General features: G+C 38.4%; 1 protein-coding gene across 9 annotated transcripts in view; it reads left to right on the top strand.

Moving 5' to 3' along the window:
• tnksa (tankyrase, TRF1-interacting ankyrin-related ADP-ribose polymerase a) overlaps positions 1-20,367 on the top strand; it is a 164,634-nt gene that overhangs the window by 46,126 nt on the left and 98,141 nt on the right. For all 9 annotated transcript variants that reach the window (XR_007425061.1, XR_007425064.1, XR_007425065.1 and 6 more), the window contains 2 exons: positions 12,496-12,532; positions 16,745-16,820. Coding sequence is in view for 3 of the 9 variants with exons in the window: in XM_049466375.1 (XP_049322332.1) it covers positions 12,496-12,532; positions 16,745-16,820 (113 nt within the window). In the remaining 6 variants the exon portion in view is untranslated. The remainder of the gene's footprint in view (positions 1-12,495; positions 12,533-16,744; positions 16,821-20,367) is intronic.

Raw genomic sequence — 20,367 nt, forward strand, 5'->3', positions numbered from 1 at the left:
CGGGATTTAGCCGTTATCTTTCTGCTTTTCTGTATAGGTGGTTCCTGTTTTCAGTTTTCATCACTAGCTACTATTTGGTGTGTTTGTTATATTGTATTCTGTACTTTAATTTAGCTACTGTAGTTTTGTACTGTAGTTTAGGTTCACAATGCTATTTAGTGACCAATGATGATCTATGGCCATTCTTGTTCTGGTTTTCCACATTTGACTTTAATAAATAAATTTTAAAAATAAATAAATATAATTAACCACGTTACTACACATTACTACTTCTTTTTTTTTGTTGAAGAGCTATCAAATAAACCAAAAGCAATCGTTTTCATATTTACAGGTATATCTTAAATTAATATCTTTATAGAAGTTTAGATCTATAGCATTCCAACAATAACTAAGGTAACTAAAGGTAAGCTAAGTAAACAAAACTTTAATTCTTAAAAAGAAAAAAATGAGCGCTAGATGTTAACTTACGTAGATTTCTCATCTAAAAACTGTTTATTTGCACTTTTTTTTGCACAATTTATTTACAGTAAGCTTAGATTCCTAAATTGTATAAAGCTGTACTTTAGCAGAGTGGCTTTACTGCTTCTTGATACCTGACTGGAAAAAATCATAAATAGAGAAGAAGATTTGACATTTTTAGATTGAGAACCTCAGACAGTACACAGCAAGATTAGCCAGCAGACTTCGTCTGAGGGAGGGATCTGTAACTGCTGTCTGTGGCAATTTAGCAGAGGATTGAGATGTAAGCTCTTTCAAATAATGAGTTTTGTGCTTCTATTACAGTTAAACAGCTAAACTAAACTAGCTAAACTAGCGTGGCAAACGTTTAGCGTTTAGCATAAGCTTTGGGCGTGGCCAGCAATAGCTTATTTGCATAAAAGTGACAGAGCCCTTAAACGGTTCATTCTGAAAGGGACTGAAACTGGTAAGAATAGAGCTGGTGTGATCTTTATCTTCATCTTTATGTGAGTGATTTTATGTAAATAACTTTAAGAACATGTTTTGTATAGACATTAGGCCTATTCTACCCCGTTCACACCTGACATTTTTTAGAGTTATAAACTCAACTAAAAAGTGCAAAAGTCTGAACTTCAGTTCAGAACTGATGGGTTATCTCTGGTGCTATCTCAGGAATCTTGTCTTCTTGTAGTTACAGCTGAGGTATCTGAGAGCTGCTCTGGTGAGGAGGATGAGGGATGTTTTATAACACAGAGCACAGAGCTCTCTGCAGAAGGACAGCAGCAGCTTTAGGCTTTCTTTTCTCCAGGATAAATGTGATCAGCAGAGCTCACATGGGAGAGCAGGATCCTGGGTACTAGCCCTCAGGTGTCAGGAGCGACTGCACACTGAAACACTGAGAAACTACCTTTTTCATCAGGTTACAGGCTTTGGAAATGAGGATTTTAAGAAAATGTCCTTATATGACTGTGTTTGGTAATTGCACACTTATAAGATTGATTACTCACTCATTAATTCCTTAGAATTTCTAAGTCTTCGAATGTTTTCATACCTGTTGTTTGTTTCTTTGGTTCAATCAATAAGTGAAGTCAGGCTTGGTACGGTCATGATAAACCTGGAAAAGTCATGGAATTTGAACATAGCAATTTCCAGGCCTGGATACGTTTTGGGAAAAATGTAAATACCCAGGAAAATTTAGGAAAAGTTATGGAATTTGAAACCTTTGTTTTCCTTTATCGACTGAGAAAAGCTGTCTTGGTTTTTAAATTAATTTAATGTTTGGGTAAGTTAATCACATGTCTTCGCATTAGCTAGCTGACTGTGTCATATTTCCAACCATAATCAGTTTTAACATAGATTTTTAGTTTTATTGTCCATGTGTGAATAAAAATGAGCTGTGAAGGCATGAAACAGTCATTATGAAAATGTTTAAGTTATAAAGTATATAAACCCTCATGTGAGCATGTTGTCTTCACTGATTGGTCAGATCTGTTTGGGGCGGAGTTGAAAAGTAAATACAGGAAGATGGTTCTGTATTCAGGGCTAGCAGCAGATATGAACGTTAGTTAATAGCTGTATTTGTAAGGAGCACTAGATTATAAGTGCACCTTATAGTGCGGAAAAAAAAAAGGTACATGGCTAATTGGCCAATTCAGATGTATTGCATGTTTTATTTTTGGTGCTGAAAATAAAAACTGATACTTTAACATTTAACATATTTCTCTGAAACATATGGACATGAGTTTTTATTCAGATCTCTGAGCACTACTTTAGAGTTAATTCAGCAGATCTGAGTATTGTGGGGGAATAGTTATTCCAGTTCACATGCTTTCGATGCAGTGTTGTGTTTTAGTGTGTAATCACGCTCCTCCAGCACCTGAACGCTAGTTGTCGGGGTCAGAGGGTCGTGGTGGAGCATGCGCTCTGCTGCCGGCCCCTCTCTTCATCCAGTCAGCCGAGCTCAGAAATCCACTTCCACTTCTGCAGTGCACTTTACAGAGGAGCTTCACAATCAAACACAGGTCATTCCTCCTCAGGCCCTTCCTGTTTACTCTGAGATTCTGGTCTCTCGCCAACCCACACACACACACACACACACACACACACACACACACACTGCTTCACTCACTTTGTAGTCAGTCATGAAGGGCAAATCCAAGTGCAATGACATTGTCTTGAAAGAAAGAGGATGTTCTCTACACTGTACCGTATTTTTGGCACAATAAGGTGCATTTAAAATCCTTTAACTTTCCCAAAAATCATCAGAGCTTATAATCTGGTGCTCCTTGTGTATAAATTCTGCCAGTCAGGTATTAAGAAGCAGTAAAGCCACTCCACTAAAGTACACAGTTATACAGGAGTTTCAGTGAAGTTTTTCAGCAGTATTAGCATTAGCTGTTAATGTCGCTAAGCGCTAGCATTCAGAGGTGAGTATATTGACCTGTAGTCTGCATGTTTACTGTGTTAAAACCAGGTGCCTGGGACCATAGACTGTATATAGCTGGACAGAGCATCGTCTCTCAAAAGTGAAGCCACCACAGGTCTGGCGCCCCCTGCTGTTCGGTTTCAGAAAGCTTTGTAACTCCACCCATCCCCATAGGTTTCAATGGCAAAACAGACAACTTTCAATCACGTTTTTTCCCCCAAATATACTGTAATTCTACCTCCATTATTTAAATGCAGCAGCTAGTGTAACCTCTGCTTATATTGTCACATTTTTATATCCCCACAGAATTCGTTTTTAAGAAGGTTATTCAGCTCTATTCAAAAAAGGTGTGGTTATTGTAAAAGGGCTGGTTATGGGCGGGACCAATAACAGACCGTCAGCTCCTCTCCGCTCCACTCTGCAGCCTGTGACCTCGAGGCAGCCCTCAGGGGCAGGGTAATTTAAATGAGTAGGCTGTTTCTCCACAGTCTTTCTCCCTCCTCTGGGCTCTACTGCTCAGAATCGGGTGTCAGGATCGCCAACATGGCGGAAGATTTTGGCTTCATTTTCACTGAATGAATGGGAACGGCGACACGGCGTCCATCTTTTTTTACAGTCTCTGCCTGGGACGAACCGCTAGCTAATATTTCCCTGGCTTTCACTGGTATCAGAGTAATGCTGTTGTGTGATATTAGCTGCTAACCGCTAGCGACTAATGCTAATGCTCCAGCCTTAGTGCTGGAGAAATTTGTACATCTAAGCTAAATGTAAATAAACCAAAGCATTTTACTCATCCAAATAAACAGTTTTCAGGTGAAAAATCTGTGTAGATCAACATCCAGCGCTCGTTTGACTTGAAAAAAAAAAAAATTATATATATATTTTTAAGAATTACAGTTTTGTTTACTTAGCTTAGCTTTTAGTTACCCTCCCCACCACCACCCAGTGGGGAGACCTGCTGAATTTTAAGGAAAACATGGCAACACCCACGTTCCTTACTAGTGTCGCATAATATACCTTAGAATCTGATGCGTCTTATATATGAAAATAGACCAGAAATAAGACATTTATTGATAGTGCACCTTATAGAGTGAAAAATAAGGTACTTTATTTTATTAACTTTATTACCATTTGATTTAGTGTAGAATGTGGAACAAACTAGAGATTCACCAAATATTCAGCAACACAACTTTTTTGTTTCGGAAATGTGACTCGCTACAAAAAGCAGGAAAATGAGTATGTTTAGTGCAGAGCAAATGCAAAATAAAGTATATAAATATGTTTAGTATTGGTATGATTAGTGGTGTGCCATATTGTATCATACACAATAACATCGCCAACATTTTTGAATATAATGAACAATAATATACCTTGAAATATGGTTCCATATCACCAACCCCTGATTATCACATTAGGGTACTACTTTTTTACATTTTTTACTGGAGATATTTGAAGTTCATTATTATTATTAGTATCATGACATTCTGGATCATTGACTTCTGATACAAATCTGATCAAATTCTTGTACTTTTTAATATCTCAGTTAAGGGTGTTCCATATTATATCGTATGCAATAATAAAATTAAATTTTCATTTTGTTGCAGTAGTGTATTCTTTAAATAATTTTTATTATTCAGTGTTTTATCATATCGCCAAGAGTATCGTTATAGCGAAAATACCATCAAATATTGTGATATTATTTTAGGGCCATATCGCCCACCCCTATATTGATTTTTTTTTTTTTTTTGGAAACTTAAATTTCTGGTACAATCGGAATATGATACTAATAATAATGCACTCCAAATATCGCCATATATTCAGAAATAAAATAAATGATACTGGACAGATATAATCTGTCTCTAGTAGATATATAATGAGAACAGTGTGAATTTTTCTTTTGGTAAAAACAGTAAAAAAAAGTAGAACCCTGATGTGATAATTAGGGGTGAGTGATATTGCACCATATTTCAGGGTATAATATTGAATTTGTTTTAGCACATTTGTGTTTAAAAGGTCATATTTTTTGTACTAATATTGTATTAATATATTTCAGTATCATCCGTTAGATTTAATCTATTAGTCTCGTCAATTTCACCGGAACAAACATGTTTATCTGCATGCAGAGAGAACGCTTTGGACCCGTGGCTGCAGCGGTGTGGCTAATAGCTGCTCTGCTTCCATTATGAAGAGATTGCTAAACTTGGCAGGCTGCTCATTAACAGTCTCTGAATCCGTCATGTTTTCTGGCTCACCATCTGTTGTTGTTTTTTATTTATTTATTTATTTCATTTATTTTACTCCCCTCCCTGTCAATAATATTATTTGCTGCAGTAAGAGCTGTATATCCTTTAGACAAGCTGTGAGCTTATCAGGAAATCAGTAATCCTGAACACTAGTAACGTCAAAAACATCACAGAATTAAAGCAGGATTGTGCTGTTTTTTTTTTTTTATAGAGATTTTGATATGTTTTGGTTGCTGCTGTCGTTGAGCAGAGTTTTATCCGTTTATTAATAAAAGTAAATACAAAAAGAAGGTTCTGTGTTTAGGATTTGCACATATTTCATTGTATTTTAGCATGGAGCACCAGCAGAAATGAGCATTATTTAATAGCTGTAGTAATTATTATCTGGGTAATAAATCAGGTTAAACTGCACCTGAACAGCCGTTTAGCTCAAATACAAGGAATATATGTGATAGTTGGATCAGATCAGGGTCTAATGACATTTTTACCACAAATACATTTTTGACTACTTGTATTTAAAACTCTGCAGTTTTACAGGTTTATTTTTTTTTTTTTACTGCTGTTCATAAAGTAGGGGTGTGCCATATCGTATCATACGCAATAATATCACATCAGGGTTCTACTTTTTTTACTTTTTTTATCAAAAGAAAAAAAAAAACATTGTTCTCATTTCACATTATATAACTACTAGAGACAGATCATATCTGTCCGGTATCATTTATTTTACTTTAATCCTGGATATATGGAGATATTTGGAGTGCATTATTAGTAGTATCATGACTGATCGTTCTGGATCATTGACTTCTGTTACAAATCTGATAAAATTTTTATATTTTTAATATCTCAATTAGTGGTGTGCCATATCATATAGTTATGTAACAATAAAGTTAAAATTTCATTTTGTTGCAGTACTGTATTCTTGATTTTTTTTTTTAATTTTTATTCAGTGTTTTGTTATATCGCCAAGAGTACCATATTTTATATATATTGTGAATATTTTAGGGCCATATCGCCCAGCCCTGTATTAGTTAATAGCTATAGTAATTATGTGGGTAATAAACCAGGTTAAACTGCACCTGAACGGCCTTGATGCTGTGAAGCATGCCTTTATTTCCTGTCTCTTGGTTAATAAAGTAAATACAGGAGTAAGGTTCTGTGTTCAGTACTAGCACTTATTTCAGTGTAATTTAATGTAGAGCAGCAGCAGAAATGCATCAGTTAATAGCTTTAGTAATAAATCAGATTAAACTGCACCTGAACAGCCGAGAACGGCAGAGTACAGTCTTGTGCAAATGATTTCATCGTAACATCGTAATTCAGGAAGCTCATGAGGACTTTCATGCAAAACGACCCCAGTCAATGTTTTTAAGACCTCCGTCAGAAACATATCAGAAATAAAGCATGGCTGGACTGTTGTAGAGATGTTTTTGTGATTGCTTTTGTTGAGAATCCCTTGGTTAGTAAAGTAAATACAGGAGGAAGGTTCTGTGTTCAGTATTAGCACATATTTCAGTGTAATTTAGTGTACGTCAGTTGCAGAAATGCATTAGTTAATAGATGTATTATCATCATTTATCATCTGGGTAATAAATCAGGTTAAACTGCACCTGAACAACCGAGAATGGCAGAGTGCACTCTTGTGCAAATGATATCATAGAAACATCATAGTTCAAGAAACAGCAAGAGTACTTTCATATTAGTACATATTTCAGTACATTACATATTAGTTGCAGAAATGCATTAGTTAATATATGTATGAATCATCGGGGTAATAAATCAGGTTAAACTGCACCTGAACAGCTGTTTAAGCTCAGCCGAGTAGAGTCTTGTGCAAGTTATGTCGTAGAAACATGATAATTTAAGAAGCAGCAAGACAACTTTCATGCCAAATGACAAGTATAGTGAATATTTCAATGTTTTTTGTGATATCTTTCAGAAACACAGCAGAATTAAAGCAGGGCTGGACTGTCGTAGAGATGTTTTTGTGGCTGCTGCTGCTGTTGTTTTTGTTGTTGAGCAGAGTGTTATCCCTTCCTTCCCCCTCCCCTGCTCACCTCGCCCTCCCACCGCCCTCCCCCCGCCTCTTGTTTAGGGGTGTGCTGTAGGATTTGAAGATGGTAAATTGGTTATCCATTAATCACTCTCTGCTCCAGCCATTTCAATCCATCTTAAAGCCTGTCAGAGCTGTCAGGAGCCCAGGATCTGATGAGTTGTGTCCCCGTGGAGCCAGCCCTGTCCCCGTCTCGCGTCTCTTACGGGGGTTGTTGGTGTGCATCCATGGGTTACAGGTAGTGCTGGGTGTTAAATTATCAGTATCAGGCGTCTGGAGCAGAGGGCTGAGAGTTTCCACTGCTGGAACATCACAGCTCTGAAACCTGATAATTAGATATGCTGAGCTGCTTTAAGAGTGTGTAGAAGAAGAGCATCAAAAATATGAATTATTACAGGAATCGAACCCTGCTATAGGTAGAGCTGGGTGATGTGGTGATAATTTATTTTATTGTGATAATTGTAAATTTTCCTATCATATTGATAATATAAAGACATAACATATATCTAGTAGTCTAGTTTAATTGCAGTGTATAGATTGCTGTGTATTTTGAATAAAAGTCACTGGGCGATTATAGCCTAAAAAATAATCTTCGATTTTTTCACACGATTTTTATGGTAACCAAGGTAAGACTGATAAACACTGCTGAAACTAGGAGCGTTTTCGTATATTTTAGATTTAAAAAGATAAAATATCTATGTAAAATTGCAATTACTCAGTTTTGAAAATCACATTAAAACTGTAATTCGAACTAACCGAAATTAATATCGAAATTAATAGTAATTTGAATTAATAGTGAAAATCGCCCAGCACTACTGTCCCTACGAATTTGGTGGTGAAACAATACAGTACATCGATTTTGCAATATTTTGTATTGTTTTAATAGTGTTGTGTCAGTAGGAGACGTCAAATATTAACATTTTTATTGAAACATAGGCGCTCTAAACTCCCTAAGACTCACCCTGAATTAGACTTACTAAAGTTACTGCTTTATTACCCTACGTCATGGCGCTACAATCAAATAAATAGGGATAATAAACCTGCTAACAAAAAATTGGTTGTTAAATTCTGTAAAACTGACACCAATAAATCCATAATTACTGCAATTATTTTAATTAATTTGCTAATTTAGGAGTAATTTATCCTCTTCAGTAACACAGATGTTATAAGTATTGAATATAAATGTCTTGTGATGTATCAATATCACAATATCATATCACAGTATCGCGGTATCGTCGTTATCGTGACCAATCGTATCGTAAGATGCCCTTTAATTCCTACCCCTATTTTTACCTTGTTTTGTCCACCCCCTACCTCTAGAATACAGTTTTTCCATTCCTGTTTTATACTTTAATACCAGCATTTGTGTCTTGGCACTAGGGATGGGCGATATGGCCTGTATAAAGATATTTTTACCGATATAAAACAAAAAAAAAAACTAATATTTTGCTCTGGCAAAAATAATCAGTTTTAACTTTCATAAATGAAACAAAATGTTAGTCTTAGCTACTAAGACTATTATTAACATAACTAAATAAATAATGTAACATGAAAAACAGTGTAATGTAGCAAAACAAATGATTAAAACTGTATTTTTCAGTTGTTAAACAAGCTACATGGGACAAACCGTTAATATCGCAGCTAATCTCACAGCTAATATCACCCTGGCTTATCAGAACACTCAAGGTTTCTCAGCCGAGCGCTTAACAGCTAATGCTAATGCTAATGCTGCTGCACCCAGCCTTAGTGCTGGAGAAACTTCACTGAAAACTCACTCTTGGATGAGTTCTGCTAACCGTGCTGAAATACTGGAAATCTAATCTTACTATAAATAAATGGAAGCATCCCCAGCGGCGAGACTTGATGATAAAATTAGAAGGGAAACACCCTGGCGACACCCCTATTCCTTACTATTGTTGCCTAATCGTTTTAGACCCTACATCCATTACAATGGACATCATGTTTTTTTTTTTTTTTTTTTTTTTTTAATGTTTTATAGCAAAAAGCACTATATAGGAGCTGTGGTCCATCAGAATAGACCATGAACCAGCCAATGAACGAGTTTATAAACCAAACAGTAATTTGGCCCCGCCCACTGCAATGTAATGTGGTTTAGAACACTTTTTAATCATGCTTTTACAGTTTATGGATCATAAAATAAATTAAATATAACACACATGCCTCCATTGCAATGGAAATGAATATATATATATATATATATATATATATATATATATATATATATATATATATATATATATATATATATATATATAGAATATGCATTACAGGCACTGGAGATAATTCAGGTCTGAAAGCACTAGGGGTGTCACGATCTCGATATTTTATCGAAATCGAATCGAAATGAGGTCACGATCTCGAGTATCGAAGTCAAAAAGAGGATCGACGATCCCTCCCGCGCGCGCTACGCAAATAGCGCAGCGCGCTACGCAAATGGCGCGGCACCAACACAGCGCATCCTATTCATTTAAATAGAGATAGCCACTGCATGAGCGCAGTCGGCGGGAGTGTGATCACTGTTTTTATCTGTCCAACGGGGGAGGGGGGGCGGGGGTTGGGCGCGCAGGTTTTGTATCTGTATCTAACGGAGGGGTGGGTGCGCGCAGGTGAGAGCGTGTGAACTCGCTGAAATGCGTGTGTCAGTGTGACTTGAGAACACTGACTATAGATCACAGTGAGGTGGATTAAAAATCTTAAACTTATAATTGACTACACCTGTTGCTTTCCATTGAATTAAAAAAACATCTTTCTCTCAGATAAAGTAAACACAAGCGTGTTTCTGACTAAAATAAAAGCTTTTCAGGAGAGATATAAGTTATGTGTAAATATTTATAAGACAATACCCACATCACTTATCTAACCAGCCTGTACTGATTTCTGCCCCCCAATAATGCTTTCAATGACCTCTTGTAACCCCTGGGAGCCAGGGGTTACACTCTAATAGCCTTTAATAGTCTTCAGTAGCCTTTAAAAGACTTAACTGGCAGCCGTGGTGTGTCCACTAAACTCCGTAGTTATAAACATCCTGAGGTTAGCAGCGCGCTAACTGACCTGTTCATAATGTAATCCGAGCAGTGCCTCCGGGATGGCTGTTCTAACCTGCTGCTGTTAGCTGCTTGGGCTGAAAGATGAACTGTAGTGAGCTGTATTATCCGGTTAGTGGGGTTAAAACCTTTATTTGTTTACAGAAACAGTAAAAACGGACTGGCTGAGCTCTGTAGCCCGTGGCTGGGCTGTACTGAAGTAGTGACTGAGTGAAGAGAGCGGGGTGCTGCTGCTGCTGCAGCTCCGACTAGTGGTTTGATGAAGAACTGCAGCTTCATGTAATGAGCAGTTTCACCAGCCATCCACAAACAGCTCTGATAAACTGCTTGTTTTAATAGTGCACACTGTTGCTACCAAAAAAGTCACTAGATGGCATTACCATATATATCTTAATAAATAATAATAATAATATTTATAATAATAATAATAATAATAATAATAATAATAATAATAATAATAATAAATATATTATTTAAATTTTATGAGGCATAAAATAATAACAAGAAAAAAAACAAGAAAATCGAGAATCGAATCGAATCGTGACCCTCAAATCGAAAATGAAATCGAATCGAGGATTTAGAGAATCGTGACACCCCTAGAAAGCACCCCATGAGCCAGTGCCTTGTGTATGAAATGCACATATATACACATACACATGCATATATATATATATATATATATATATATATATATATTGTGCATCCCCAGCAGCAGTGCTTTCTGATGTGCAGCAGCTGTATTGCTGCTCAGCATCATGTGTTTGCGTATGGAGTCTTTGTTTCAGACCTGTCACAAAGCCCTGCCTATATTTGTTTGCATTTTTTTTTGCCTGTTTTTCTTTTTTTTTTCTATCCTCCTTTCCAGCTCCTCCCCATTTTTTTTTCTTTTCCCTTCCCTGTAGTCTTTCTCTCTGTAGTCCTCTGTAGCCCCCCTGAAGCCATGTTGTCAAGTCTACCTCTTCATCATGTCGTTTGATGTGCAGCCACCCACTCCCCCCTCCCCTCCCTCCTTCCTTTTCCTCCTTCCTTTTCCTTTCAATCCCTCTTTTCCTCTTTTCCTCCTGTGTTTCTCTTCATTCTTAATTCCTTCCTTCTTTATGTCGCTCTCTCTCTTTCCCTTTTCTTTCTCTCTCTATGTCTGTCTGTTTCCTTTCACTGTGTCCACCCCTTCATTTATGCATAATTTTATTTATTTATATATTTATTTCTTCTTTTTTTTTTTTGCAATTTATTTTGCCTCCCCCTCTTTTTCTTTCTCTCTCCTGGCAGAGGGAGCACATGTGGGGGTGGGGTGAAGCTGCACCGCTGAATTAGTCGAGCCGTTCTGATTGGCCGGGAGGTAGTGCTCCGCTGAGGAGAGAGGAGAGGAAAGGAGGGGTGGAGTAGAGAGAGGCCGGCCTGCTTCTGTTTATTATACGTTATTTTTTTTTCTTTCCTCCTCTTCCTCCTCATCCTCTCCCTCGCTTCTTATCTTGTGTTATCATGGATTTGGCTCCGGCTCTGGCTCTGGCTCCTCCTCCTCCTCCTCCTCCTCCTCATCTTTCTCCTCCTCCTCCTCTTTTTCACAAATGCACGAGCATGAAATAGCCAGGCTGCCTCCTCGATTGCTCGCGTCTATTGAAGCTTCTATAGAAGCGTCTGTGGAAGCTTCTATGGGGTGGTTGGATGTGTTTAGTAGGTAGATGGTGGGTGGGTGGATGAGTGGGTGGTTTTGACACTGGCTTTTTACGATAGAGGAGGGCTTGTCAAGCTTCCACCCGAGACGGCGAGCCGTTTAATTTGACCAGCGATCGAGGATATGCGTCAATTTGCCGGCCGTATCCAAGGCTCCGGTGATGCTGTGACCACCATCACCACGCTCAGAGCCGTTCAACGTCACGGCTTCATCAGGCTGGAGGGGCGGGCACTGAGCTACGCCACCACCAACAGAGAAAGAGAGAGAGAGAGAGAGAGAGACAGAAAGCAAGCAAGCAAGGCAACAAGGAAGGAAACAGCAGCAAAGGCTTATTTATGTGTATATATTTATATATATGTGTGTGTGTGTGTGTGTGTTTATACACGCACCGCTGCTCCTGATGTGTGTATGAGAGTGTGAGTGTTTGGTGTTTTTTTTAACTGTGTCCGTGTGGATTTTTACACTGGATGTTGGACTGCCACCGGTCCAGCGCTGCTCTGTTACTCTGGCTTCCTGCTGCTGCTGTGCATCCTTCATTCTGCCGGCCTCTGACACCATGATTTTTTGCAATCACTTAGGAGAATACAAGAAGGACGAACTCCTGGAAGCGGCGAGGTGAGTACATACATGCTTGAGCATCTTAGCCCCTCCTCCTTTCTTCTTTCCTTTCTTCCTCCTTTCTTCCTTTCTTTCTTCCTTTTTTATATGTGCGTCTGTAGTACATGTGTATGTGACTACCCTGTCTGCCTGCCTCTCTCTGTATCTGTTTTAGTTTTTCTCGTTCTATCTTTCTTATATCTCATATCTCATAATTTCGTGTCTATGCTACCTTCTGTCCTGTTGCATTAGTGTAGTGCATTATTGCATGCCTTAGAAATCAGAGGGATTTTTTTGCGTGTGGCGCTACGATGGAAAGGATGGAGAGGATGGAGAGGCTATAATAGCCACAATAGCTCTGGGAAAGAATGTAAGAGTGTAGCAGCAGGGTTTGTGTTGAGTTAGCATCATGCTAACTAAACACAGCAGCACAATGGTGTAGGCTGCTATGTACTGTAGAATGGACCTACAGGCCTTGAGATTGCCTCTACAGGTATCATCCACAGGTTCTTCCCTCCCTACCTGTTGACCTGTTGTCTTTTTTCTAGACTGTGATCCAGTACAGTATCAGTGTTGTAGCTCTTCATAAAAGCAGGTAGAGCTGCAACGATTAGTCGATATAATCGACAATGTCGACTACAAATTTCATTGTCGACTAATCGTTCATTTGTATCAGCACCGCATTACACAAGTGCTGGGGACAGAAGTGCAGTGGGAGTAATTGAGTAAATGGCTCTTACACAGGTTATACTCAACTTATTCTTTGTCTCCAAAAGTGCCCAAACATAACAAATTACATATTAAATCACTAAATGTCAGTACTTCTCACATTTAAACATCTTGACATTTAAACGTCTTTAAAAGTTCATGTTCAACTGTATCTAAATGTTTTTAGAGATGGTAGACATGGCAAAAATAATCGTTGACCAGTCGACTAATCGAAAAAATAATCCTCAGATTTAGGGGTGGGCGATATGGCTCTAAAATAATATCACGATATTTCATGGTATTTTCATGATAACGATACTTTTGTCGATATGACAAAACACTGAATTAGAAAAAGTATTAGAATTAGATTTTTATTATTGCATGCAATATGATATGGCTAATTGAGATATTTAAAATAGTAATTTTATCAGATTTGTAACAGAAGTCAATGATCCAAAATGTAATGATACTTATAATGCACTCAAAATATCTCCATATATCCAGGATTAAAGTAAAATAAATGATAATGGACAGATATAATCTGTCTCTAGTAGATATATAATGGGAAATGAGAACAGTGTGAATTTGTATTTTGTTAAAAACTTTAAAAAAGTAGTACTTTGATGTGCTAATTAGGCTTGGGTGATATGGCGCGATATTTTAGGGTATAATATTGATCACGATATAAATTTTTTTTGCCGATATCACATACGATGCGATATGGCCCCTACTCAGATTAGTCGACTATCAAAATAATCATTAGTTGCAGCTCTAATAGGAGGACAAGGCCAGCTAAGTGATAAAAATGACACTTTTTAATTTTAGTAGTGACCCCAACCTCAGCCACAGCCCAGCTTTCGCCCAAAGCTCTGCATCACCACCACCACCCTTCCACCCAACCGCCCAGTCACCCCGTCACCCCAGTCAGATGTGTGATTGTTTTTCATGCTCAGCTCCTCGTCGCCACCCTCTTTTTATAGCCCTGCCTCCAGCTCAGCCTCTAGCACGGGAGCAGAGCTGGATTCTTCTTGTTTAATAATAAAAATAAACTGAATTCAGGCAACAGGAGCTTCTAACAAAGGCCTTCTTACAAAGGTGATTCGTAATTCTCGCCAGCAAGATCATTAGGCAGGAGCATGATCACATCAGCTTCAGAGCTGTTGGTCCTTCCCTTTCTTTTGTGCCTAATTCATAAGACCTGTGCCTTGCTTCAGTCTCAGAGACCAAGAGATTAAACCCACGGACTTCAGACTTCAGACAGATGGACAGCCAGCTAGCGTAGCCCACGGGAATAACAGTTTGACTTATGGCCGGCACCGTGCTCTCCGGTAATCTCCTGAAGATGGGGATGCATCTGAAAGCGAGTCACTCAGTCAGGAAGACTGATGAAACCCTCTCGCCTCTCAGCCGGCTCCTCTCCCAGCTTCCTTCTAATCCCTCGACCTGTCCTGTTTTCCAGCGCCCGCAATGAAACGAGCATCTAAATGAAGAATCTGCCATTTTCACAACGGATGTGAATGGTTATCTGTACTTACAGAACACAGAAAGCAGCGAGGGAGGAATAAATGTGGTGGTTCTGTCAAGTTTCAGCAAATCTCAGGAGATAGAGAATGGAAAAGACCTGTTCTTCTCTCCTTCTGTCCTTTTGTTTGCTTGTCTCTGGACTAAACTAAATTACACTGATGAAATTGAGTGGTTTTAAGCAGTGCATAAAAGGCCTTGATGTCTTGAGGCTCATTTACGGTCAACGTTAAATGTGGAAATGTGGGATCATGGTAAAGGATATGGACAGAATCTTCTGTATCTCTCCATACTCTAATTTGTGCTTTAATTGTGTCCATTTGCGCACATTCTTTGAAAACTTATGCATACAGATAGATGGAATTAACGAGTACCACTAAAAATCGCGATAGTCAAAACTGGATAATCAAAAATGAAGCAAAACCAAGGCAAAGCACTGCTATTTGGACAAGGCAAGAAAGAAAGTTTGTCAGTAAAGAAACTTTCCCAATTTGAAAAGTCCAAGTCCAAGAAAGCACCAGGTCCCCAGCTCAGATGCATCAGCTAACAGATGCCTGTGCTGACCACCATCACAGTGATAAGATAGAGAAAATGCCACCCAGAAAGAGCATTACCTATTGTGCTCTCTCAGACTCCAGCTGCTGATGCCAAGCATCATGACCTAGAGTTTGAACCACCAATCTTTGGATCGTAGGGGCATCACCTTAGACTGCTGGACCGCTCATGATAGTGATTTTCCACCAAAAGAACTTTCCTTTTGGGCTTATGAGCAACTGTGGTGCTTATAACCACCAGCGAACCGGCGGTCAACAGAAGGCGTTGCACAGAGGCGGTGAACACTGTTCGCATTGAAGAATGTGGTATACTTTGGTTCCCAGTGCAAACAAATGTATTTTTGATTGTGGAAATGTGACGAAACGGTTCAAAATTAGGTTCGTCTACCAGAATTGTGCAGGTTACTTGTCGGTGGCCATGTTTGTGGACAACTGAAAATTTTACGAAACTGATAAAAAGTTCGGAAGAAATTTAAATAGGCTTAGTAGGGCTGTACCTTCAAAGGTGCCAAGTACTTTCTATAAAACTTTGATGCAGCAATGAAAATGTCCCAAACACAATTTAACCAAATCCAACATTATTTTAGGCTTTAATAATTTCTTTAGTAAAAGAAATAAACACTTAAAATGGTTCACTCTGTGTAATACATCTAAATAATGAGTTTCACATTTTAGATGAATTACTGAAATAAAGTAAATCAATGATATTCGGTCTAATGATAGATGGTCTAATATGATGTAAAATATCGATTTTGTCCACTTTTTTTTGCCTTGAAGAATCCCTGAAGACAGCTAGATTGTAAATTAACAAAAGGGTCATTTCAGAACGGAACTGTTTTTCTGTTCTCCATCTGTCTCTCCACCAAGTGTCTCCTACCAGCTTGTGATTGGTTTGGATGGTTCTCTGGCCTGTCTTTGACCTTCCTGCAGTGTGAGATGGCATTTTGGCTCAGACCCTCCACTCCACTGCTGGATTTAGCCCGGCTGAGCTGGCCTGAGCTCAGTGAGGGAGCATGGGCGAGTGAGGATGAGTCAAAAGAGCTACAGGCCACAGGCATCGCTAACCGTGGAGCTAACCGTGGAGCTAACCGCGAAGCCGCTCCGGATAAAAAATACAAAAACGGCAGGTTCCTCCACGTCGGCTCAGATCGTATAAAAGGCTTTTTCTTTCTGAACATCTGAAAGGTTGAAGGCAGCAGCTCAGGGTGGTGTTAGTTTGCCCCACTGAGCTATAAACACTCGCTCCATTATTGTTGTTTTTCCTGCTACACGTCCCAGAAGGCAGGGCTGGCAGAAGCTTTCCATCTCCCTGACTCCCTCTGCTTTTACTAGGGCTTTAATTTCCCCCCCTCTGTCTACTGCTCACACTGTCTGCCTCCCCCGTCTCTAATGCAGCGCTCTGTGTGGCTTTTTGCTGTTCCCTCATGTTCTTTATGAACTGCTTCAGGAGCGGAAATGAAGAGAAGCTCATGGCCCTGCTCACCCCGCTGAATGTCAATTGCCACGCCAGCGACGGACGCAAGGTAAGAGCACCTGCCCTGCCTGCACTCACCACTCTAACTAGCTTGTGCTGTTGTGTTTCTTATTTCCTGTGAAGTACAGGGTTTGGACAATGAAACTGAAACATCTGTCATCATTTTAGTGTGGGATTTTAGGTTTCATGGCTTAATTGGAGCAGCCTGGTGTCCAATCTTCATTAATTACACATTATTGCACCAGTAAGAGCAGTAAGAGTGTAAAGGTTCAATTAGCAGGGTAAGAGCTCAGTTTTACTCAAAATATTACAATGCACACTATAACATTATGGGAGACATACCAGACTTCAAAAGAGGACAAATTGTTGGTGCACGTCTTGCTGGAGCATCTGTGACCAAGACAGCAAGTCTTTGTGATGCATCAAGAGCCACGGTATCCAGGGTAATGTCAGCATACCACCAAGAAGGACCAGCCACATCCAACAGGATTAACTGTGGACGCTGTAAGAGGAAGCTGTCTGAAAGGGATGTTCGGGTGCTAACCCGGATTGTATCCAAAAAACAAAAAACCACGTCTGATCAAATCACGCAGAATTCAATGTGCACCTCAACTCTCCTGTTTCCACCAGAACTGTCCGTCACCACAATCAATTATTGTGCTCTAAGACCAGGTGTTTCAGTTTCCTTGTCCAACCCGTGTAGATAGATATTTTACTAGCCTCATGTGGATTTAAATCAGAAAAATGTTATGTTTTGTTCTTGTGTTGAATTTAGGCCTGTCACAATAACTGCATTATCGAATTATCATTCAACAAATGGACATGACCTCAGTCATTTTAATAATCGTGATCTTCCTTTGTGTTTTCACTTACAAAATGCATCTACATATATTGTGACTGTGGGCGTGGCTGCATCTTTATTAGGAAAAATGCACTCTATCAAGACCCAAAACAAACTGGAAGAACGGTAACGGCCCATTGCGGCTCTAGTTGCTTAACATTAGTGTCTCTTAGGTTCGTGTTTTGAGGCCGGGTCTTTATGCCGGTCCAACGTGGACCAGCTGGGACAGACCGGGGCTGCACTTCATGGTGTGTGGCAGATGCACGGTTCTCCTGCCTCCACACTTTGCAATGTATATGTATATACACTGTAGTACACACTGAAGAAGCTACTATAACCTACTTTGGTTCAAGTTGGAACTTTGCTTTGGTTCCAAAATAAGGTGCCTAAACAGGATTGGAATGTTTATTGCATTTAAAATGGTTAAAGTTAAAAAGTAATCGAATGTCTTGTGAGAAATAAATATATATTGTACCTTCAATTTATTAGAGTATTTGTGCTCATGGCAGGTCTGGCCACGCATCTGTTTTAGTCCCATCCTGTGAAAACAGTCTTAAATGTGTCAAGTTTGATGGCGCCTCATGGCAAAGAACTCTCTCACGTTCTGAAAAAAGGGCTATTTACACTGTTATACAAGCTGTACACACACTACTTTGTATTAAGTTTCATATCTTTAGCGTTGTCCCATAAAAGGATATAATAAAATATTTACAAGAATATTAGGATTCTACTCTAGTTTCTACTTTTGTGAGATACAGTAATGTTGAGAACGCAAAAAGGCGGTGAGGTGTGGCCTTCTTACTTTTTCTCATCTTGACCAATCCTGTTTAAAAGTAACTTTCAATTTGTATGAAACGCTGTGCAATATGCAGACTTTAATATACAGCTTTGGAAAAAAATAAAAGATCACCTAAAATGAATAGTTTCTTTGATTTTACCAAATTGAAAACCTCTGGAATATAATCAAGAGGAAGATTGATGATCACAAGTCATCAAACCACCAAACTGAACTGCTTGAATTTTTGCACCAGGAGTAAAGCAGCATAAAGTTATCCAAAAGCAGTGTGTAAGACTGGTGGAGGAGGAGAACATGATGCCAAGATGCATGAAAAAAACTGTGATTAAAAACCACCAGGGGTATTCCATCTATTTATTAAGCTCTGAATCTTTTTTGTTATTTCAGCCATTTCTCAGTTTCTGCAAATAAATGCTCTAAATGACAATATTTTTATTTGGAATTTGGGAGAAATGTTGTCTGTAGTTTATAGAATAAAACAACAATGTTCATTTTACTCAAACATAAACCTATAAATAGCAAAATCAGAGAAACATATATATATATATATATATATATATATATATATATATATATATATTTTTTTTTTTTTTTTTTTTATAGAACTTTATAGTAAAGCATGTATTTCTTGTCCTCATTATTTAAATATGCCCTGATTCAGGGCCAACTTAAATCCCGCTCTCTGCACACAGTGGCAGGTTGCAGGGCAATTACAGCATCAAAGGATGTGATAGCGACACCTTCCTCATGCAATTACTCATCACATTTCTCTTTGTTTGTTCTGACTTGAGGTTACCTGAGACGCTTGATCGTTTGCATCCAGGATACAGCTCTGTTCTGAGAGCAGATCTATCAGTATTCTGTAAAACTTTGTCTTTATTTCAGTAAAGGATATAGAATTTGGGAGCGTCTGCTTGTGTGTGAATATTTACAGGTGTCTCGTTCCTCAGGGGGAGATAAGTGTTGCTGCAGTCGATCTGTGAGTGATATCTGGGGTTCGGTTTAGAAGAAACAAGAACACGTGTCCGTAGCCAAGAGTCGGCCTCATGCATATTTACTGCATATTGACTGTTTCTCCTCAGTCTCCTCTCCGAAATGTCATATGAAAATTAGAGAATAGTCACAAGTACACAAACTTTAGCTAACGCTGTTGATGCAGTGCAGCATAGCTCATAAAAACCTCCCAGTGTGCTGAAATATTTAAACATTTAGTTTAGTAGGAGTGTATCTTATTGCATTTTACAATATGATATCCTGTTAATGGTGAATACGATAAAACATATCAATTCCTTACAGAAGAGGATAAAAATACTTCTAAATAATCAAATACCAGGAATTATGATTTATAACAACCAATATTCTTTACCACAGGTTTATTAACCCTTTTCACTTGATTATAGGGCCACCATGTGGAGTAATGAAGCAACAACAAACTATGCAGTATATCATGATTCCGATAATTTGTCCCACCCCTTATTGTGATATTTTGCTTTAAAATACTGTATTAATTTCAAAGACAGATTTCAACACAAGTTATTAATTTGTAATTGTTACTCTACTTGTAAAGATTGGTGTTGGTTTATTTTAAACCCCACCCATTTGATACCAGTGTTCCTTAAATTTTATAAATATGATAAAGAGCTGTCTTAGTATTAAAACACTAAAATGTGATTTAAGCAACTGCTATATCTCAGTTTCTCAGATTTCCCTATTTATAGAGTAAAATGAGTAAAATAAACCTTGTTTATTGAACAACATTTCTCCCAAATTCCAAATAAAAATAGTCATTTAGAGCATTTATTTGCAGAAAATGAGAAATGTCTGAAATAACAAAAAGATTCAGAGCTTTCAGACCTCAAATAATGTAAAGAAAACAACAAGTTCATATTCATAAAGTTTTAAGAGTTCAGAAATCAGTATTTGGTGGAATAATCCTGATGGTTTTTAATCATAGTTTTT

Source organism: Astyanax mexicanus, chromosome 17 (genome assembly GCF_023375975.1).
Source record: "Astyanax mexicanus isolate ESR-SI-001 chromosome 17, AstMex3_surface, whole genome shotgun sequence".
Taxonomy (NCBI): Eukaryota; Metazoa; Chordata; class Actinopteri; order Characiformes; family Acestrorhamphidae; genus Astyanax; species Astyanax mexicanus.